General features: G+C 50.6%; 1 protein-coding gene across 1 annotated transcript in view; it reads right to left on the bottom strand.

Annotated features, from left to right (window-relative positions):
* The window catches only part of LOC111160358 (SEC14 like lipid binding 1), a 54,930-nt gene that overhangs the window by 5,732 nt on the left and 26,273 nt on the right, over nucleotides 1-22,925 (bottom strand). Inside the window, exons 4-14 of the mRNA XM_022523416.1 lie at nucleotides 14,144-14,293; nucleotides 13,898-14,029; nucleotides 11,798-11,926; nucleotides 10,524-10,758; nucleotides 8,969-9,078; nucleotides 7,195-7,384; nucleotides 5,371-5,459; nucleotides 4,289-4,359; nucleotides 3,204-3,375; nucleotides 2,775-2,909; nucleotides 720-854 (exon numbers count right to left, since the gene is read on the bottom strand). Coding sequence (XP_022379124.1) covers nucleotides 720-854; nucleotides 2,775-2,909; nucleotides 3,204-3,375; nucleotides 4,289-4,359; nucleotides 5,371-5,459; nucleotides 7,195-7,384; nucleotides 8,969-9,078; nucleotides 10,524-10,758; nucleotides 11,798-11,926; nucleotides 13,898-14,029; nucleotides 14,144-14,293 — 1,548 coding nt within the window. The remainder of the gene's footprint in view (nucleotides 1-719; nucleotides 855-2,774; nucleotides 2,910-3,203; nucleotides 3,376-4,288; nucleotides 4,360-5,370; nucleotides 5,460-7,194; nucleotides 7,385-8,968; nucleotides 9,079-10,523; nucleotides 10,759-11,797; nucleotides 11,927-13,897; nucleotides 14,030-14,143; nucleotides 14,294-22,925) is intronic.

Raw genomic sequence — 22,925 nt, 5'->3', positions numbered from 1 at the left:
CGGACACACGCCAGCAGGGACAGATGGCAGGTGGCAGTGAGGGGTCGGCTGGAGCGCACGGCCCCGGCGCGCTGAGCTCTGGCTCGGTGCCCCGCGCCGCCGTCCGGAGCAACCAGCCCACCAGGCACAAACGGCACCGCCCAGAGCTCGGGAAAGCACACTCGGTCGTGAGCCTCAGAGCCCAGACCGCCCACCATGTCACAGGACGCACAGCGTCAGCAGGACACGGCAGTCCTCTCGCTTCCGCCCCAAACGTGACCGTAAGAGGGGAAAACAGAAAAGTGCTTTCTCCGGATCCTGCTCGACTTACAAAAACGGGCAAATTCTTCCACGAACAGAAACAACCGAAGTGCAGTCATGAAGAGACAGACACGGAAACCAGCCTTGCGGAGTCGTTAGATGACCTCAGGCGCAGAGTCCGTGTCCCACGGGGAAGCCTCCCACCAGCCACACGCCCTGCGCCCGCGCGTCCCTGGCAGAGCAGAGGTCAGGAGGCCTCGCCGCCTTCTGGGCGCAGGTCCCTCGAGAGACGCTTGTCCCTCAACGCACACTTTCACCCCAACTAAAGGTTTGGGAAAAAAAAAAAAAAAACCCTAAAGGCCAAGACCAGAAAAAGCATTTGATGCTTCCGAAGGCGCTCCTGCTGGGAAGATGTGCTGAGGAAGGTCCCTGGGGAGATGGGGTCCCCGCCACCCGGGCCCTCGGCGCGGACTGCGCACCTCGTGCGGGGCTCCTTTGAAGACGCTTGCAGACTGGTAGATGGTCTCGGTCCAGAGCCGGAGGTCCTCGTTCTCCAGCTCCTCCGCGGTCCTGTACAGAGACTTGGGGACCAGTCCGCCCTCGGGCACCTCACACTGCAAACACAAACACAGCAGTGAACACTGTGCACACGGAAGGGGCCCTCTGAGAACCAACGCTCCGTGGCGGGCCACGTCCCGGCAGGCGCAATGACCCTGGCCGCTTGGGAATGGAACACGCCGGCACCATCCTAATGCTGGCCGCAGGACTGAGCAACCTAACTTTTTAAAACCTCTTAGATCTACGTGTACAGGCTGATGCTAATTTCCCAGAAAATGTGCACTACTACGTTAGAGGTGCGGGACTCCGTTACTAACGCTGCTTCGCGGAAGAATGACAAGCAGTTACACGGCACTGTAAGGAGAAAACACGACGCTAAGAAATGTTTTGTTCTCGGGGCGCCTGGGTGGCTCAGTGGGTTAAGCCTCTGCCTTCGACTCAGGTCATGATCTCAGGGTCACAGGATTGAGCCCCGCATCGGGCTCTCTGCTCAGCAGGGGGCCTGCTTCCCCTCCCCGCCTCTGTCTGCCTCTGCCTACTTGTGATCTCTGTCAAATAAATAAATAAAATCTTAAAAAAAAAAAGTTTTATTCTCAGCAACTACAGGCAAGTTTTATTATAAACTATGACAGTTAATATATAATCAACAATGAAAGCTTTGTTGTCTAACCCAAGTCGGATCAGTCCATAACACGAGACAGAAAGTAATTAAGGAGAGCCCCTTCTCAGTCCGCCTGCAATGGGCTAGGTTAATTAGAATCTATATACTTCACACATTTCCTAGCTGACCTTGACCCAGTGACTCAACACTGAGGTTCAGAGAACCCCAGCACCTCCTACATGATCAGCCTGGGAGGTGGTGAGCCAGAGGCAGCCTCTGTCCGACGGACCCTGCAGGGAGTGCAGGAGAGCCTGGACCCATGGATGGACGAGGACGACTCTCACCGTGGGGAGCACGTCATGGTTGGTCCGGCGTGCCATTGAGTGAGGTCTCCCTCTGCTCCAGCTCAGTCAGAAGGACCAGCCACTTCTGGACTGTTCCTATCGTGAGTCGTCTGGGTGTCTCTCCACAGCTGACCTTCCAGGTTAATCTCCCGGCCCTCGATCAGGGAGGGTCCTGAGGCTCCCCAGCCCCTCACACCGCGCTGTGCCGATATCTGCCATTCCTGACGCGGGACCGAGGTCCTGAGAGCTGAATCCCGCTGCTGTCCAAACTCCTCTAACCAACCCGAAGACTCCCCTGAAAACCCGGGTTGTTAACTAAATACGCGTATCCAAGCTAGTCTGTACACCTCTCAAAAGGACAACTTTATTTTCCATAGGCTGATAGAGATCCTTTCTCTAAGGACAACAAGACTCCCCTCTGGCTTTAGCTGTCAACAGAGGAAGCCACCTGGGCCTCTGCAGCCTTCGGTCTCCCTCACCCTCACGGGAGCCGGGCACGCCCCGGGGGCTATGGTGCTCAAGGACCCCTCATCACAGTCCAGGGCAGAGAGGCAGATGTGGCCGCCCGATAGCCTAGCCACGCCGTGAATCAAAGCCCCCAGATGACAGAAGTCGTTCTCTTAACGTGTCCCCTTCAAAATGTCACCCTTATTTAATGTCAAGGGGGCGATCTGGCAGAACCACTTGGAGCTTTTCAAAGTGTTTTCATAAAATGCACAATTCCTCAGAACAGTTATAAGAATCTGAGCTGCACAGAACTGAGCGAATAAAGGTGCAATTACATTAGGCTCCAAAACAAATTCTCATTATATTTAACAATGAAGAAATACACATGTTGCCAACAATTACCAAAATGGGTCTGTGTGGTTTAGCCCTGGGTCAGAGAAATGTCAGCCAAATAAAGAAAAACAAAACAGAACAAAAAACAATAATCCAAACTGAAAGTCTGAAAATCGTTTATGCCAACCGACACCCACCTTTCCCACCCCCGTGAAGCAGCCAAACACAGAGCGGCTTGCCTCGACACATACCATGCACTCCCCGCTCAGGAAGTCTGGAATGATCTCTTTATCGATGTAGTCCAGCAGGCCTCCGGGACCCTGGTAGTCATTTCCTGCATAAATCAGGAATTTCCTTCTGGTGTTGTCATCAATGAACGGACTAACCTGCAGGTAATGAGAAAAGACACGCAGTCCTTTCGCTTTGCTGTGTGACTTCCACAGATTAAAATTACCTTGTGACAGTATGAGTGGGGGGCGGCAGGGAGCCTGACACACTTTTTCATAACGTCTATTTGCGTAACAAAAGGACTCTCAGAGCTCTGCGGTTTGAGAGGGCCTGTATGTTTCCACATTTGCTGTTTCCTGACTAGTTAAGACGAACAGACACAGGGACAGGAAAGCCAGCCCAGGCGCCTCGTACGCGGCTCCCGGCTTGGGCAGCGGCGCGGCCACACCCACCAGCGTCCAGAGGACCGGGAAGACGCGGGGGGCGCGCAGGATGAGGAGGCGGCCGAGCGTCTCGGGGTAGTTGGCCTCCACCACCTCTATGATGCGCAGCAGGGCCTTGACGCCGGGTCTCCACAGGTGGCGCATGTTGAGCCCCTCCAGGTCCACCAGGCAGGTCCACGAGCTGCGGGGGTGCAGACGTGTGAGCCACGCACTAGACACGCACGCGTGCAAGCCACGTCCTAAGTGATCTTCTTGACAGTACGAAACCGCCATTGAGAGCCGTTTCCAAAACCAGACCAGTTTCTAAAACGTCAAGCGCCAGGAACTGCGCTTCCAGCCCGTGGCCCGCGGCGCACGGACCCATGGGGGAGCCCCGGCCCGGAGCAGCAGCAGCTCAGCGGCTCGCTGACAGCGAGGAACCCCACTCGGACCCGCGCGCGACCCCGCAGACAAGGCGCCCGATGCGCTGGGCCTGACTGGCCGGGCCACCTCGACAGACCAAGCGGGGCACGAGTCTGGCTTCTGACGCCCGGAGTGCCCGAAGCGCCAGCAGCTCCCCCAGCAGACAGACATACTGAAGCTGGCGCTGCAGCCCGGACTGGACCCTCGAGACTCCCTCCTGCCAGGCGGCGCTGCCCTCCCAGGCCCCCGCTGGGCCTTTCTATGTCCACCCCCGCACCACCGCACATTTCCTAAACAGTTCACCGTAGCGACAAGTACGGCTCAGAAATGCAGAATAACGTCCTCGCAGCCCTGCAGCTACGACAGACAAAGCTGACCTGCGCCCCGGGGCTCCCAAGGACCCGAGGACTAACCGGACAAGCCGACCCACTCAGACTGAGGGGACAGCAGTGCCTCACTCAGGGGTACAGATACCAAAATCCAGCACCTACCCCTCCCAACCAACCCAACTGCATGTACAGCTTTCGGTCTTCTACCTTCTGGAATACTGCAGAAAACGGAAAGCTATTTAGACTTGGTTCTAGAAATCTAAAAGCCTAAAAGTCAAAGCAGATTTTGGCCCCAAAAGTCAAGTAGAGGTATTTACCCCACATTCTCAATAAGCTGGAAGGGAAAACAAAATCAATATCTACCTGATAGGTCGACCGAAGACTTTTGTATTTTCTTCACACCGTCTCAGCCCTTCTTCGTTTATGGAAAGAACCTGTGTGTGAAATGGCCACAAAAGCCCACGATTAGTCTAAGTAACAGCACTGCGTCAAGCTATGAAACAAAGTGACAATCACACAGCCCACTGAGCAGAGAGCCCGATGCGGGGCTCGATCCCAGGACCCTGGGACCATGGGCTGAGCCGAAGGCAGACGCTTAACTCACTGAGCCACCCAGGCGCCCTCATTTGTTTGGTTTTTAATTTAAGCACATCCTTCTCTTCGTAACTGTCCACACTGCGGAGGCTGAAATGGGGGGGGAGCCTGGAGTTCGGGGGGCAGGAAGGAAGCATTTATAATCGTCCAGGTAAGAGATGTGAAGACCTGCGAGTAAGGCAGTGCCGGTCAAACACTACTATGAAGAGGCCTGACGTGAGAGAGCTCAAGAGGAGAGGGGAGGGGTGGGACCAAGCCAGCAAACAAGAGGACCCAAAACTGGTCCCCACGAAGTCATCTTGAGGGGCTATACAGATTTTTTTGTTGATGCTTCCCTATGAAAAACATTTTTATAACTTCCGTGCCCTCTTTTGAAATTTAAAAAATATATTAACAGAGTGGCCTGTTTTTAAATGGGAATTTTATGTTTTAATTATCATTGCTTTGAAAACATACAGATTTTACAATTTTTATTACGTTAGTCACCGCACAGTACTTGATTAGTTTTTGATGTGCTGTTCCATGGTTCACGGCCTGCGCCTAACGCCCGGTGCTCCATGCAGCCCGCGCCCTCCTTAATACCCATCACCGGGCTCACCCATCCCCACAGCCCCCTCCCCTCTGAAACCCCGTTTGTTTCCCGGAGTCCACAGTCTCTCGTGGTTCACCTCCCCCTGTGATTCCCCCCCTTCATTCCCCCTCTTGTCTCCCACTGTCCTCCACGCTATTCCTCATGCTCCACAGATAAGTGACCGGCCTAATGACGAACGCTCTCCATGCTCGCTAACACGGTGAGGTCACCGCGCCGCTGGCAAAGGGAGGGGGCGGCGACCTCCCCAGGAGGCACTTACGTATCGCAGCAGAGCCTCCTCCCCGAGGGCTCGCACCAGGCCCTTGGTGTCCATCTGTCCCAGCCGGAGCACGTACAGCGGCCGCCCGTCTGCAGGAGGGGAGGGTAAGGGAGGATCAGCCGCGTTCCTGAAGAGAAGCTGACGGTGCCACCCTAGAAGCCTTAACAAGGAGCGCGCTTTCCCACAGAAGCCGCGGCTGGCTGTGTGTGGACAGGAGCTCCCCCCAGCCGCTGCCCCTGTGCCCAGGATAAGACCCACCAGCCACATCTCAGCCTCTCATCCGGCTCTAACGACCGGTACTGACGGGGTCGCCGCTAGGCCTCCTCACTTCAACCACCAGGGGGCGGAGCAGAGCTGACTTTCAGTGGCAGGGTGTGGGGAACACCTCAGAATACCCACAGAAACTTTTTTTGTGTGATTTTTTTATTCTGTGATTATGGAGTATTTTAAAATTTTGTTTCTTAGAAAAAACACTTTTTTTTTTTTTCATTTCACGAGTTAACAAAACGTTAACGTCTAGATCTTTTTAAAAGCCAGCGTCCCGATTCCTACCCACAGGATCAGGATAAATGAGGACTTCCAGGACATTTTTAAATCCGCCCCAAGCAGCACACGTTGGCTCTACGTGTTTATAGCCCGGAGGTGTAGCACACGGAACCCGAGAGGAACCTCCCTCACTATACAAATGCCCTGTCTTCACGGGCTAGCGACACAGAGGGAGAAAGATCTCGGTGGCCACAGTGTCCCCTGGAGTCCACAGAGTCTCCAGAGCCTGGACTCCTGACACTCGGTGCCAAAGGGGAGCGGCAGAAAGGCCAGGAACGGAATCTGCTACTGACAGGCCACTGAGACTTGTCTTCTGATACTGGAGGGCCAGCCCTGTCGTCTTGACCAAGAAGTCCAAATTTTCCTTGTATTTACCACCCGGCCTCGGTCTAGATCTGTTCTACTTAAAACAAAAAGGTCTTTGTGCTCCTAAATCTTGTTGAAAGGAAGATTTATAAAAGTTGTTTCCCATATTTATAAAATACCTTTGTTAATGTTTCACTAGCAAACCTTAATCTTTGAAGGGTGGGCAAGCAGAATAAACATATGTTGCTAGGAAAAACAAAGAGCTACAATTAATCCGGAAAAGTACAGAAGATGAGGTCCGGAAAACAGACAAATCCGAGCAGCTCTGTTTTGGAAGAATCTGCTGGGGTGGGGGTGGGGGCAGTTCCAGGGCCACCCTCATGCCCGCTCTACACCCACGATTCCATTCTGTCCACGGTCCAGCTCCGAACCAGCAAAGAGTGAGAGTGAGCATGACTCTGGCAAACGCCGGCTCTCCTGCAAGGCGCGCTACGGAGAGCGATCCAAGAGAACTGCGCCCGGCTTAACCCACCCTTCGTTTGGGGGCGTCACTGCCTCGGCTTGTGTTTTCCTTCCTGCCCAAAACGCAGCTGAAGTTCCTCACTGTTTTGATAGAGAAAACCTGGCTACATGTTGTCCTAGATCTTGTAGGGATTGCAGTTGAGGAACGTTCCTTTACTAGCACTGTGCTCCTGAAAACACTGCCCTCCAACATGCCGGTTTTTTAATGAGTCAAAACAAAGTCTTTGTGACCAAGAGAGGAAGTGAAGAAACTTGGTGGCCAAGGGGCCACGAGCCGAGGGAAGGAGCAGACAGCCCGCCTCTGCTGCTCTATGGGGGGCTTCGGGGGGCTTCCGAGGGGGCGGGGTGGAGGGGGCTAGACGTATGGATGGACCCCACTCTGTTCCCGGGAGGGGCCCCTTCGACCACACACAGTGCGGCCTCGAAGCGTGTCCAGGACGCCCAGCCCACCTTTGTCGTGGTGGTGCCAGCCCCCCGCATAGTAGTCCTGCAGGACCTGCGGGGGGCTCCAGGTCTCCAGAATGTAGTCCACCTGGTGCTGCTTTCGCCAAGTCAGGGACTGACACAGGATCTCTCTGGCTTTGTCGATATTGAAGTCCCGGGCGCGTAGGAACCGAAGAATATGCTCATCTTTCGGGATCTAGTGAGAGGAAAAGATGTTTCTAAGCAATGTTAAAAGTTGCTAAGGGGGAAAAAAAAAAACAAGTTACTAAGGGAATAACACTCTAAAACTGTCACTTTTCACCACAGGGAGCTGCATTATCACGCTACTTAAAATTAACCGTTACTAAAGAAAACCTTCCTCAATGCTTTAGAAAATCGGTATCGTTAATCGGAATAATCTTTATCGTGGCCCATCTCTGTTTCGGCCAAGTAGAGCAAAGGCATAAATAATTCGTTAAACATCAGATGCTTCAATCCACAGGACTGACTGAGGGTTACGAGCCGGGTGCACTTCTCCGCACTTCCAGGCCACTGGAACAGTGTGACAATACGCAAGCGCTGACTGTGGTCGGGCTGGTGACATTCGTAACGCACTCCTCCTCTAAAGTCTGCTACCGTGTAAGGTGACCAAAACCATGTCGGAGTCTCCTCTGGCCTGGCTGTCTTCCTCTGCGGCCGCGCGCTCGCCGCTGGTCCACAGGAGACAGGAAGGCGGTGGGAGGCGAGCCTGCCAATGACCGCACTGCTGGGAGAGCACGAGGCACGGAGATGGCGCCCAGGCCCGGCTTCAAAGCCTCACCCCAGTGCTCACTCGCCTCAGGCAAGTGACTTCACTGCTCTGTGCCTCAGTCCCCTCCTACGACAGAAACGCCACCACCTCAGGGAGGACCTCATCGAGATGGTGAGAGCGCCTGGGCCAGGGTGAGCGCACCACAGCTGACAGCCGTGAAGACAGCTGCTGTGGTCTCAACAAGGGACACTGAACAGTCCTCAGAACGTGGCTCTTGTAACTGGGGCTGACAGCTGACGGAACTCGAGCGCGGGCCCACTCCATGCAACCCCAGCTTCCCTTCACTAAGTGACGCCAGCACCCAGCCGGACACGCCAGTCTGCCTGTGCTCGCCACCAGCCCCCTACTGGTATGAAGCTTGTTAGAAAAACCGGATTTCTGAACAAGGCTAAAATTCTACCAAAAACCTCAAAATGAAAGCTCACATACTTCTGGTCTTGGAACCATCTGTGAAATCCTTCCAAAGCTTCTGAAAATTAAACCATCTGAATCCTTGGGGGCGCCTGGATGGCTCAGTAGGTTGAGTGTCCGGCTCTTGGTTTCAGCTCAGGTTGTGATCTCAGGGTTGCGGGATGGAGTCCCAGGTTGCGCTCCTCGCTTAGCGGGGAGTCTGCTGGGTATTCTCTCCCTCTTCTTCTCCCTCTATCCCTCCCCCCACTCTATCTAAAATAAATAAATAAATAAATAATCTTTTAAAAACCTGAATATTTGGAATATAATATTGCCTTGTAACTTGACCTGGAATTGTTCTTAAGGGAGACCCTCCCCTGGTAAGCCTCGAAAAGCACAGCTGACTGTACACAGCGGGGCATCTCAACTCGCCAGGAGGGACTCGGATGCCACACCCAGAAATACAGCTCCCCCGACACTGGGACTGAGAGGGACATCCCCAGCTACGGCAATCGGGAACATGTACTCTCTGAAACTACAAGCAGGACCAGGTCCAGAGCAACAAAGACAGCACCGTGCACAGGGGGTGTAGGTTCTCACTTTGCCCTTGTGGGTCTCCTGGAGCCACTGGCGAAGCCGGATCAGGCAGCTCTCCTGTAGCGGGGTCAAATCACCCAGGTACCTCTTGATGTAGTCTGCGTCCAGTTTGTCTGCAATAGAAGTTGCAGGACAACATTTACACAGAGAACACTGGAACGTGAAGGCTTCCAAACTGGTCCTGCTCAGCAAAGTTAAGTGTGGTTCCTTGAGTCACGGAACTCAACAATACCCCAGGGGCTGCAGAGCCAAGCCGGCACCCTGGAGACCCTCGCTGAGAGTCTGTAAGATCAAATCACTGACCGAGCCCCGGGTCCAGCTAGTGATTCGGTTACATTCCCTGATCACTGCGTGGTCAACTCTATTTGCAAAACTGCAACACTACTCACGACAGGAGAAAATCTGTACCAGATGATGAGTGACTATTTTAATTCAAACTTATATAAAGAAGACCTACGTGACATAAAACTATGAAATAAACCAAGCATGTAGACTTAAACCTATTCTGAAAAGAGCTACTGCGCTCAAGAATACAAGGGGGGGCGCCTGGGGGGCTCAGTGGGCTAAAGCCTCTGCCTTTAGCTCGGGTCATGATCTCAGGGTCCTGGGATCGAGTCCCGAGTCAGGCTCTGCTCAGCGGGGAGCCTGCTTTCCCTCTCTCTCTGCCTGCCTCTCTGCCTACTTGTGATCTCTGTCTGTCAAATAAATAAATAAAATAAAATAATGTATTTTAAAAAAAAAAGAATACAAGAAATCTTCTTCATGATTGGGTACCTAAAATACAGCAAACGCTCACGAGGTGGAAAAATAAAACGTGTCCCCAAACCAATTTAAGTCTCCGCCACCTGCGACCTACTGAATGGCAAACAAATCACACAGTTTTGCTACAGAGAAGAAAGTGTGGGAAGAGAAACCAATACTTCAACAAAACTTAGGAGTGGTAGAATTTTCTTGGGTGGTTTCACAGAGGGCGTCACTCTGAGAAATAAACAGGTGTGTGCGCGTGCATGCGTGCACGTGTTGTGTGTGTGCACACGTGTTTAGCACAGCACACCGGCTACGTGCAGACCCCAGAGCCAGCCACCTCAGCTCAGTCCCAGGGCCACCACCCGCTGGCTGTGTGACTCCGTGCAAGTTACTCAGCTCCTCTGGGCCTCAGGTCACTCATGCAGAAAATGAGGGTAATAAGCACTTTGTAGTAAGACGGAACCACGGTCAAGTGAGTAAATTTTCATTAAGTGCTGACAACAGGGCCTAGCACAGTTTGATGGTGATACAGCTGTGAAAAGGATCCGTTGCTACCTTTCACTCACTAAAGATGCCCTGAAAATAAACACATTTCCTGGTATCAAGAAAAGAATAACTTGATATAACCCTTCCTGCCCATTAAAAAACATTAAATGTTTCTCCATTCTAGGAAAAAAATAAAAGGTGGCAAAGGGACAGTGATTATCTCCATGCGTCCTCAGGAAACAGGCATGGGTGGAGGAAGCAGAGGGGAAAGGACTCCTCGGAGTGCCCTGGCCTGGCTCGCGGGACGACCCTGTCTCCAACGCACCGTCCGGGGTCCCCGCCACGGGCTCGGGCGGCCCGCTGGGGCTGCTGAGGGCCTCGCTACCCGGCCCCTCCGCCTGGGCAGCGTCTGGAACCACAATAGCCAAGGACGCTGCCTGCTTCTTACGCGACGAGGAGGCCTCCGAGGACGGGGCAATGGAAGGGGGAGTCCAGCGGGGCACGAACGTTATGCCTTCTTCTTCCAGCTGACGAAGGTAGTATTCGATGATTTCTTTTCCCTTTAAAACAAAACCAATTTTAAAGGTTAGCGTATATTCAACGTTCAAATCTTTCATCTCCCGCAGGTTTTTAAAACACTAATAAAAACTGAATTACTACAAAATAAATCTATAAAAAGAAAAGTGAAATGCCTTTGTGTTTTTTGTTTTTCTAATTGTTTTACTTCTTCTCCAAAGGTCTAGGAAATCATATCTAAAAAGACAGAATTTCTTTTTAGGACGAGTTAGAAGCACTGATTTATCAAACTTGTACTCAGCGTATGCTTTGTGTCTCCATCCAAATTCGAACACCTTGAGAAGAAAGCAGGCCTTCCAGAAGCTCTCAGAACCCCACATGGATATACTTCACAACCACATTCCACACACTGAGCAGCGGGATAAAAATGAGAAGGAAATGGGGGCGCCTGGGTGGCCCAGTCGGTTAAGCATCCGACTCTTGATTTTAGCTCAGGACATGGTCTCAGGGTTGTGCGTTCAAGCCCCACATCAGGCTTCGGGCTCAGCGGGGAGCCTGCTTGAGATTCTCTTTCCTTCTCCCTCTGCACCTTCCCACTGCGCTCACGCACTCCCCCCACCCAATCAAATAAATAAATCTTAAAAAAAAAAAAAAAAAAAAAGAGAAGGAAAGTTTTTCCACAGATAATAATAATCCAACGGCTGGGGACCCCCAGGAGATCCCCAGCAAGCGTCTCCTCGAGCAGTGTCTCCTGCCCACAGACCCGAAGGTGGCAGATGGGGGTGCTGTCCGCCGGTGGCTCCTGCCTCACCCAGCCCACCCCAGCCTGCCAGTGATTCTAAGCAGGGAGCCACGGCCAGTGGCCACAGGCTCCCTGACTCCACTGGCTGCCAGCATCATCTGAGCCCCCATCCTACCCTACAGCGCCCTGGAACACAAGGCTCGGGGAAAAGCCAAGTACTTCCTTGTCTTGAAACGGCGGGGATCCCGAATGCCCATTCCAGCCTTCTGAAAGCACTGCCGGCTCGGAGCACCTCAGAGGCTCTTGCCTCCGCTTTCCATAAAATCCCAATGTGGACTCACTTTTTTAATGTTGCTGGTGTACTGTTTCATTGCAATTTTTTCCACTGTACTTTCAAAACCAAAGAAAGATTTAATATCTAAACTTGCAGACTGTTCAAAACAAGTCCAATCTTCATTTTCAGGGTGAACCTGTAGATAAATGAGAGATATTCCCATTAACTTTGCTGACAACTGACAAGGTCATTTGCTCTTCAATCAACTGGTAACCAAAAGAAAACATTTTATTTGACCAACAATGTTATTATCATGAAAGCACTAGATGGAAAAATGTACAGGAAGGTTCAAAATCATGAAAAGACTTAAATAATATTTCTAAAGTACTCTAAAAAATTTCTTAAAATGACTGTTCAAAGGAGAGCTTCAGGGGCGCCTGGGTGGCTCAGTGGGTTAAAGCGTCTGTCTTTGGCTCAGGTCATGATCTCAGGGTCCTGGGATCGAGACCCGCATTGAGCTCTCTGCTCAGCAGGGAGCCTGCCTCCCCGCCCCTCCCCGCCGCCTCCTTGTGATCTCTGTCAAATAAATAAATAAAATCTTAAAAAAAAAAAAAAAAAAAGGAGAGCTTCCTTTTCATTCTTGGTTCACCCGTCACCGTATTCACCGAGCAGTGTTCTCCATCATAAACAAATCAAAGATCCTGGCCTTATGAAGCTGACGGTCTGGACGGGGAGAATGGCAATTAGCCGTAAACGTAAGAGGTAAGAAATTCTGCCATTGTTGGAAGACAAGTGCCAAGGGAGAAAGGAACAGTGGTGGAGCAGGCTAAAAGGACCAGGGTGTGTGGGGGTGGGGGGTGGGCCACAGGGAGGCAGCAGAATTCTACAGGGTCTACAGGGTGTTTAGGCCGGCTTCATCCAGAAGGACAGACAGAGCACAGACTGAAGGAGGTGAGGGCGGGAGCCAAGCAGAGACCCGGGGCAGAGTGCTCCCAGCAGAGGGCGCGCTTGCAGCCCTTAGGGAAGCGCGCCTACGAGATCCGAGCCCCAAGACTGCGCAGGCTTGTGCACAAGACAGGCAGGACGGCAGATGTGTGATTAAGAGAAAATGCAAGGCCTTATAAGCCACTGGAAGGCCCCTGGGCTCCTCCTCTGAGGGAAATTCAGGGACACTGTACAGAGTATGCCATGATCTGATACATTTTAAAAGGATCATTTTGGGTTCAGTGCTACGGATATGTTGTAGGAAGGTACGAGAGAAGCAGACAGACCCTATTAGATCCTTCTAATAATCTGGTAACAGAAGCTATTGAAGATGGGGCGGCAGATAAAAGCCCTCAGCCTCATCCTAGAGGAATGCATTACAGGTACCCCCCTCCCCAGAGTCTGCATTCCCCCACTTTGCTTTTCTGAAAGATCTACATATTTACCTAGTTTTGATAACCAAAAGAAATCCAAAGAGGATTTCCGCTTTTAGGAGAAAGGGCAAAAAGCAAAAACAGCATTCACTGTTTTGCAAAAGCTATTAGAGAGCAGCTCACACCCCAAGCCCAAGCCGTGAGACGGTCGCCAAGGCCCCTCCTGGAGAGCCACACTCGGCATCCCAGCATCAGGACTCCGGAGCCTAGAGCCGAGTCTCTGAGCATCTGGGCTTTATCTGCATTTACTTAGTGCATTTGTTAGCAAGATGTGTCCTAAGGTCTCAGAAAACCTTAAAGAGGTTATTTTTTTTGAGTCTGGGAACGCTAACAAATTTTTCCATACAAACTCATGGTAATTTGCTGTTTCGCTCTGCCCCATTTCGGCATACATTCACAGGAACACTCTACTTTCAGAGAGCGAAGGAAAACTAGCTCGGGCCCTTCCGCATATACTTCTAGAGTGTCAGAGTGGCGCCCGAGAGGAAGGGACACATTAAGGTAACATTTAAAGACAAATCAAGGCATCACCAGGCTCCCTTAACTGCTACAATAACGTAGTCCATTCTGCAGTAAACCACACCCGCCACCTTGCTGATCCCACCAATGAAAAATGAGGGACCACAGCTGCTGCGGAGCCACCCTTCGAGACGAGGCAGCGGATGGCGGTGACAAGTGGGGGCCAAGCAGCCCCCCCCCCAGAGTGCGGTGGCCGCACGCGCGTCTGTCCCCGGAGGCCAGTTACTCACGGTGTAGCAGCAGTGCTCATTGATGATGACCCGGTTAGAAAAGGTTTCGTTGTGGGCCTCAATGTGCAAAGTACGTTCCCGAGAATTCAGTGAGTTTTTCTGGACAAAATAAACATAATCAACTCCTGCAATCTTTAGAAAACAAAATGAAGAGAAAAAGGGCTTATTAATAACACCAAATGCAACACGGGCTTTGAATATAAGTTCCTCTAGTTTGGGGATGGCCTAAGGTGTCCCCACAGGCACCTTTTTAAGCAGCCTCGGTGCGTCTATGTCCAGCTTACAGCGCCGTTCTATAACGTGAATAGCCCCATCTTCACTCTTGAACTCATTCACAGTGTCACTGTCCACAAACATCGGGATCAAAGGACATGTAGGAAACCTCCTTTCATAGGCCTGTAAAAGAATTTTTTAAAAAAGAAATTGAACAGAGACGCAACACTGATATTCTCCCTGGGAAAAAAAGCATCTCTTAATACATGTCCACATGTTACATCTTCCTTTTTACATTATAAACTTCTATTGAAAAAAAAAAAAAAAAAGATATTCTATGTTCATGGACTGGGAGACTCAACACAGTAAAGATGTCAACTCTCCCCATATGGATATAGAGGTTTAACATAATTCCTACAAAATCCCAGAAAGGCTAATTATTTTTTAAGCTACAGACAAGATTATTTTAAAATTGATAAGGAAAAGCAGAAGAACTGAAATAGCTATAACAATTTTGAAACAGAAGACTAAATTGGGAGGAGTCACTTTACATGATACGTACGGTATTAGCGCCGACTACACAGCTACAGTGATCCAGGCTCTTGGTACTGGCAGAGGGACAGACACAGAGATCAATGGACAGAGCAGAGAGCCGTAAACTAACCCACACAAATATGCCCAACTGATTTCTGACAAAGGTGCAAAAGCAATTCAATGGAAGAAGTGTAGCCTTTTTTCCCAACAAATATTACTAGAAAAATTGCACACCGATAGGCAAGAAAAAAAAAATGGACCTCGGGACTAAAAATGGACCTAAACCACATGCCTTATATAAAAATTAACTCAAAATGGATCAAGGACTTAACCATTTTTGTAACCTTCTTGAAATGACACCACTATGGGGGCACCTGGGGGGCTCAGTCAGTTGAGTGTCCGGCTCTTAGTTTCAGTTCAGCTCCTGATCTCAGGGTCATGGGAATGAGCCCCGTGTTGGGTTCCACGCTTAGCACTGAGTCTGCTTGAGAGTCTCTCTCTCTCTCCCCCTCTGCCTCTCCTCCCCTAAAATAAATTAAATAAACTCTTAAAGAAAGAAAGAAAGAAAGAGATGACACCACTGTAGAAATGGAGAACAGATGAGCGGTTGCTATGGGGTAAGGGCAGGGGGTGGGGTGTGACCGTAACAGGATAACAAAGAAAGATGCTTGGAAACTGTTCTGTATCTTCACTGCATCAACATCAAGCCCTGGTTCTCACGATGTACCAGAGTTTCCCAAAATGCTACCAGTGGGGGAAAATGGTTAAAGAGCACATAGCATCTCTCCGTCTTATTCCTTATGAATAATGTATTATCAGTATATCGTGAATCTTCAATTATCACAAAATAAAAAAATTAAGAAAAGAAAGTTTCACTTGTTATATAATTCATCCGAGCTTTCAGAACACGCACTCAGGCACCTGAGTTTGCCGTGTGTGTGTGTGTGGTCATCTGTGAAGACATCTTTGCTGAAGACCTTGCTACATTCACACTAAAACCTAAGCCACCCAGCAGCTCACAGGGGTGTGTGAGCAGGAAACCACTGGACTCGGGATGACAAGTGCTGGGCTGTAAGAAGCAGCATAAAAAAGAAGCCCAGGGCCGGGGCATCACTCCTCCAGCAGGTGGCCTAAAAATGCGGGGGAGGAGAGGCTGAGTTCCCACCTCAATCACAACCAAGCACAGACTTAAGAACTGTACAGTGTTAAAAAGATGAATGAAAATCTGAAGGCAACGCAGACTGCTCTGATCCTCCCTAGGACTAGGTGCGAGTGGTCTGGGGCATCAGCGAAGTAACGAGAGCGCCATTTCTGCAGAAAGTTTCCTAATGGGCCCCGTGAAGAGGGCTGATGTGTGAACAGAAGTAATACTCTGATCATAACACCTTTTCTGAAACCCCGTAAAGCACCAGAGCCACCCGCTAACCCCTCTCCGGCTGGTTTTCACTAGTCCTGCTGCAGGTGACCCGCAACCCCCGTACATCTCTCCTCCCCCTCCCTAACATCGCAGGGTTACAGCAATCCGAAACCTTTGGGCTGTGCTGCTGCCATCTCCGTATTTACCAGATCCCACGCTAGCGAATGTGGGAGAGAGGAGAAACGGAAGCAGACGGTTCAGGAAAGGGAGTCAGGGTAACATAAAAGCATGTCCTAAGAATAAGCAAGTGCATAAAAGGCTTGAGGAGAAAGAGAACACCCTCAAGCTTCGGAGAGTTCGTGGTCTGGGAAGGCTGCACGGAAGAGGAAGCGCTGACACTGGTCTGTTTTTAATCAGCAAGGAGGGGAGAGATGTCCAGGAAAGAGAACCCAGGAGTGCACCTCAAGGGAACGTCGGGGTGCAAAGAGGCACCCAAAGCTGGCGGGGGGGGGGACGACGGTGGGCTGCGGTGACACTGTGACAAGGCAGGTCTCTACTGGGACTGACCACATGGCCAGGCCCTGGGGGTGCAGCGCTGGTCGCCCTGGAGCTGACCACCTCTGCACAGGATGGAGGAGGAGGAACTGGACCATGTGATGAGAGTCGCCTTCTCAGAAAATTAATGACAGTCTCGCATAGGACAGTCTGGAAGGGAGGCAAAATTTATGTGGCCACCAGTTGTATTTGGTTTTTTGAATGTTTTTACTTTGAAAGTCAGAAACATTCTTCGTATTTATCTACTCTCCTCCTCCACTCAAATACATTCTGAATCCCATTACTGCTATAGTCTCGATAAATCACACAGTATTTGTCTCTTAATGCGTTTTAAACGAACAACATTTAAGAAGTTTATCTAACTGCTCAGATAACACCACAGATAAGTGTCAAGGAGGCCCTAAAATTAGTTAAAGCACTACACACATGAACAAGTCTAGAAAAAAATTTGCTATCCTTTGTCCTACAGCCACTGAAAACCATCTAAGCCGACTTCCAAACTGTAACGCACGAACGAGCAAACGCACGAACGAGCCGGCCTCGCGCAGCGCAACACCCTGACATACTGACTGCGTGACAACACTAGGGCTTCAGACACAACAACTCTCTTTAACCCACTGGCCCACCCAGGCGCCCCAAAACAATTCTCTTTAGGTTACATAAAGGAAAAGCAAGCACTCGCCAAGAAACGACATAAGCTAGGGTCTCTCTACCCAAAGGCCTATTAGATCACTTTCCAAATACCCATAACAGCTTTTAAACTCCTGAAAGAGAGGGGCCGGCACTGGGCATTTCCCACGCAGCCCGGCCCATGGTTCAAAACACAGTACAAACGCTGCGGTCCCGGTAAAGCCATCGGCCGCGGAGACGCCGGTGCACAGACGCTCACCCGCACCTTACTGCAAGCACCGGGCCGGAAGCATCCACCTCCCTCCCTCTGTGCCGGTCACCCTGCCCCAGACGCCTTACTCAGCCACAGTGCAGACACCAAGTGCCATTTCTCTTGGCATTGCCTAAAACAACGTCACTGTTGGATAAACATTCTTTGACTTATGGAATAAAACCTTACTAAATAAACCAACGAATCCAGCTTTTCGTTTCTGTGCTCACCTAACCTGGGCCAATCTTTCAGAGATATATATAAGATTAATGAATTCTGCATACCGTTGGCACAGAAAACCCTAACTTTCTAGAAGCCTGCAGAAAGCCTTAAGTCTCTGAAATTGCTTACAGATCCCAGATTCCAGGTTTCCAGTACCAATTACAACCTACTAAGCTGCTACAACCTCTGAAAATTAGCAGCACTCCAATTTAATTACAAACATTAATACATGTTCTAGTTTTAGCCACAGGAAGGGCCTAGAAGCAATGACATCTCAGCAGCCACGAGAAACATGGCATCTAGATCGTGGTTTCAATACCACCCCTACCACGGAGGAACGCACGCACCGTGAAGTGGCTGATGACAGGTCTGGAGGAAGGGAAGGTCAAGGTCAATCTGAAGAACTTACCAGAAATCAAGGATGTGCTCGGTGACCGGTGGAGACAGGAGAAAAGGACACAAAAACCAACCCGAAGGGGTTCCCTCCCCAACTCTGGGGTCATTTGAGCACCAGAAAGAGAAAAGACAGTGAAGCTTTATAAGCCACAGAGTAACACTCAAAAAAAACGGGCAGGGGAGGAAATCATGCCGGAAAATGTCACCTAATAACCACCAGAGCGAACGACACAATCGGAGAATCCCAGCTGTGCAAGCACCAATCCTCGGTCACGGGTGCAGATAAGGACCCTCAAATGGCACTGCTGGGGGTGGCTGTCAGATGGGGCATCACAGTCTCACACGATCATCCCGCAGCTTACCAGGTGCGAGGGGACAAAGGAGCCTTTATGCGGAAAGATCTAGCAGACACCACCTGGGCCGAACAGTTCAACTCAGGACCAACAAGCTGACAGGCCCGGCGGGGAGCACGCACAGCGGGCGCGGTCCTCACAACGAAATGGTGAGCCTGGAGCTCACCGCGAGGAACCAACAGACGGGGCCAGGCTACGGAACGCTGTGCAGAACCACCAGCCTGCACTCTTAAAAAGAAATGGAAAAAAAATTAAATGAAAAATGCTAATGTTTGAAAGATGAACACAAAAAAGCAGAGAACGATCTAGAATAAAGGCAACTAAAGAGACAAGACCACTGAACACACTGGCTCTTTGATTAGAATAAAACAGCTGTACGGACGACTTAAGGAAACGTGAGCACGGGTCACACGTGAAACAGTCATTCTGTCGGTGTGAAATCTCTCCGTGTGACGCTGGCGACCGTCAGGCAGAAGTTCTCTTCTTAGGCAATACGTGCATTAGCATTTGGGTCAAAAGTGTTACGATATACACAACTGACTTTCCCATGGTTCTGCAAACATATGCTGTGTGTGTGCGCGTCTGTGTGTGTGTGTGTGTGTGTGTGTGTGTGTAAGAAAGCAAGCAAATGTGCGAACTGATCTAAGTGGAAATGTATACAGGGGACCCGTGCCCAGGGTCCGTACAGGGGCCCCCTGCCCAGTCCTGCCACCGGAGCTCTGAGGCCCAGAGAGCTCCAGCTTCCGGCTGTTCAAGAGAAGACAGCAGTCGGAATTTCTGTGTGACGCTTCCCTATTTTTAAAACCTTGTTTGGGCCAATGAGCCCAAATAAGCAGGCCGGCAAGTCTTCTCTCGGCGCTCAGGAGTCTCGGGGAGAACCGAGGAGAACCCAGGCTTCCACTCGCCCTGCGTTCAGATGACTGCCCCGAGGAGAGCCGCAGGGACTTCCAAATGTCTTCTCTCTCGCGACCATCCGCGGTATCATCAAGTCACTTCCTCGCACTCAGCATTTATCAAACACAAAAATCAAGAAAGGCTGAACAGGATTAACTCTTCCAGAGGGAACTTCTCCAGAGAGAGAGAAACGTTCTTCGCTATCTCTTAAAAAGGAAAAGTTGCTTTTGCCAGAGAACTAACTGTTATCATCATTCGCTCACTCTTTTCGTTTAACACAGCAATTGTCTCACTAACAAAACAAAACCAGGCCCTGGCCCATTTGCCCCTGGAGGAACGCAGCCTTCTGGGTAACTCAGCTCCCTCCCACCTTCCTACACCCACTCTTCCTCTTGCAAAAGGGATTTCTGAGCCTGTAACTCGGGAGCCTGGCAACAGTACTTTCAGTTTTTAACCAACCTTTGGATGCAATTTGGAGATGTGAGAAGCTTGTACTGTGCTGAAGAAAACCATATTTTAGTGAAGACATTTCAACTTGAGAATTAATGAGCTTAACAGCCCATTCTGCCAGGAAAACCCATTTAAAAGAAATTCCATTTAAAGAATCTAGCCTTAAATTGAACTATGTCTGTACACAATTTAGCCAACAAACTAAGCCAGCTGCTTTCCATGTAACAACTTGGATATTCTATGGCACTGGACACGACCATCAAACTCACTTAGACAAAGATCTGGTTCTACCCCAGGAAGAATCCGTAAGGGAAAAAAACTAAACATGGCTGAAGTGTGTGTCAGAAGTCACTAGGGCTCAAGGAAGCAAATATAAAAGCAAAGTGACCCAAGTCCCTCAGAGTTAGGATTCCGTAATTCACAGACTGTCGGAGGGGCAGGGACAGGAAGGGGCCCACCATCTAAGCACCGCGTTACAATCCCAGCAAACCAACAGAGGAGGACACAGGGATGGGGCTGCTTTAGAGACAAGACAGGAACACACATCCCGTAGACAGCAGTGGAACAGAAGACAGGGAGGAGGTGACAAGTGTCAAGGAACTGTACTGGCGCTACAATGCCTGAGAGAGCCCAGGGGAAGGGCTCCGGACCGGGTGGTGAAAGGCCTTCCCCACGCGCACCTGCAGAGGGGAGCAGAAGGCGCACAGCCCGGGGCGGCCTTACAGACCTGCTTACAGAAGGGCGGTTTCTCCGAAGCGGGCCAGGGCCCAGGCCCAGGAGGTCCCTCCGAGAAGAGCTCCAAGCCCTAGGTCTGGTGCCGAAACTCAAAAGCATACCGACAGCTCGGCGAACTATAGATACGGAAAGTGTCCATCGCCCGGGAACCTGGGGCCTGACACTGTCTCCTCACAAACCAGGGCTCAGCTGGTGGGCTCCTCGACCTCCACTACTACTTCTGTTTCGTCCCCAGAAGGGGTTCCGAGTTACGGGCTACTTGGGAATGCACGTGTTCATACTTAGCAGGATATTTACAAACGTACATTTTTGAAAGGGTGAGCCCTTTTAAAGAAAAGCTGTCCTGGTTGGCTACGTTATACTTTATTCATCCAAATTCATTAAGTGACACCCCGGTCTGATGAGCGAATTTTCAAAGGAGCCCAAGGGCATGAGCAAGTGCACGAGGGTAGCACAGAGCGCACAACCGGGGGAGGGAAGCACTACGTTTACAGCCAAATCCTTGTCCTCAACCACCGTTTTCAGTGAGACCCACATGGCCAGCCACGGCAGACTGAACACCCACCGGGAAGCTCAAACAAGAACACACCATGGCTCTACTAAAGCTATAAAGAAATCTGTAGGGACGCCTGGGTGGCTCAGTTGGTTGAGCGGCTGCCTTCGGTCAGGTCATGATCCCGGTGTCCTGGGATCGAGTCCCACATCGGGCTCCTTGCTCGGCAGGGAGCCTGCTTCTCCCTCTGCCTCTGCCTGCCACTCTGTCTGCCTGTGCTCATGCTCTCTCTCTCTCTCTGACAAATAAAAAAAAAAATTTTTTAAAAAAAAAAAAAAAAAAAAGAAATCTGTAAAAATCTGGTCGATCCCAAGCCATCTCCCTCTGAGATCAAACACATTTGAAGTTTAAATTATGGATTTCCTCTGAGAAAACCTCAAATCCCATGGTTCTGATCACACCTTCTTTCCAGGGACCATTTAGTGTGGAGAAGGCATGACTTCAGCAGCCTCCAGGGCTGTGAGCTCTAAGGACGAGGAGGGCAGGGAGATGAATGCCCCAGTAATCAGGCGAAAACACTTGGATTCTCTCCTAGGGCCTCCCCGTTGGAGTAGGAGTGCGCCGTGCTGCGGAAGGCACAGCCACAGCGAAGAACAGATGGCAGACGCCGCTCACATGCCAGGCGCCGACACGCTCCCAACTGCAAACAGTGGAGACAGTTTCCACCAGAAAGAAGCACCTTCTTTTTGCCATGTCTCTCTCCAACACGCGCCCTCACCGCCACCACACCGTGACGGAAACCAGCCATATTACTGTGAAAACACACGGGCGCTCCGGAGAAGTGTGCAAATACCGGCAAGGCACACACGCGTGTCACCGGTGCCCGCACTCACATCTCCACTCCTGGGCTCCAAGAGTTCTCCGCAGGAAACAGTATTGTGAAAGGACAGAAGAATGTCAGAATTTCCTTTAAAACCCACGTATTTTCAGTTAGAAAACAGCACGCAGACGCAGGGCATGGAGCCACTGAGCGTTCCAGGCCTCCATCAGGGAGCAGTCACTGCGCAGTGCCCATCTGTGTCCCCCGCCCGCAGCCCACACCAGGCTCCGCTACACCTGCCCTTTCACTGGCCTTTAGAAGACCAGCAGTGACAGCAGCGGCACGGTTCTCCACGGCCTGGCAAGAACTGTGCGGTAAAAATTACCCACAATATTAAAAAGACTTCACATGTAGGAAGTTTTCATTCCGGAGAAGTCATTAATCTTACTTACCCATACTATGATCATTTTAAATAGCATCCAAAAAAACCACACAATGGTAGGGTATTTTCGTCCTCTTAAAGTAACTGGGGCCAGGGAGACCCAACCGGAGCTTAACGCCACTCCAAGAGACAGTGTTCTTTGTCACAGACCTGAACAAAAGGTGGGATGGAGGGCCCTCCCCCCAGGTGCCCGGCAAAGGTCTCTCCCGAGGAGTAACACTAATTAGCACTATAGGAAGTTCTGCCAATTTTAAGATTTTCTACCATAAATTTTCCTAACACTTTGGGTCCTAGAAATAAATGCTAGTACATGATCCAAAAAAAAAAAATAATAATAATAATGAGCAAAGGACTAAGGAGCAGGAACAACCCCAGCAAGAGCTGGGCACCCCCAAAGTGCCCCTGCCCTGCCCCACCCCACAAAGGCCAGTGAGCCCCAGGCTGGATTTTATCCTGCACACACAGCACTAAGGATCCCACTAACCAGCTGTTCCTGGTTGACAGCAGAGAAATGACTAGAAGTCAGTATTACACAATAGGCAGCAGAAGTCCCAGGACTTCTCAGCATCTGAACCATTGCTCTAAGAACAAAACAAGAAGGAAGACAAAGAATTATCCTTAGAAGAAAAATAATCATGTAAATCTATTAAAAACTTAGCACGTTTGGGGCACCTGGCTGGCTCA

This window comes from Enhydra lutris, unplaced genomic scaffold, assembly GCF_002288905.1.
Source record: "Enhydra lutris kenyoni isolate GAN:26980312 unplaced genomic scaffold, ASM228890v2 scaffoldscaffold75, whole genome shotgun sequence".
NCBI lineage: Eukaryota > Metazoa > Chordata > Mammalia > Carnivora > Mustelidae > Enhydra > Enhydra lutris.
This window is presented reverse-complemented; position numbering and strand designations above follow the sequence as displayed.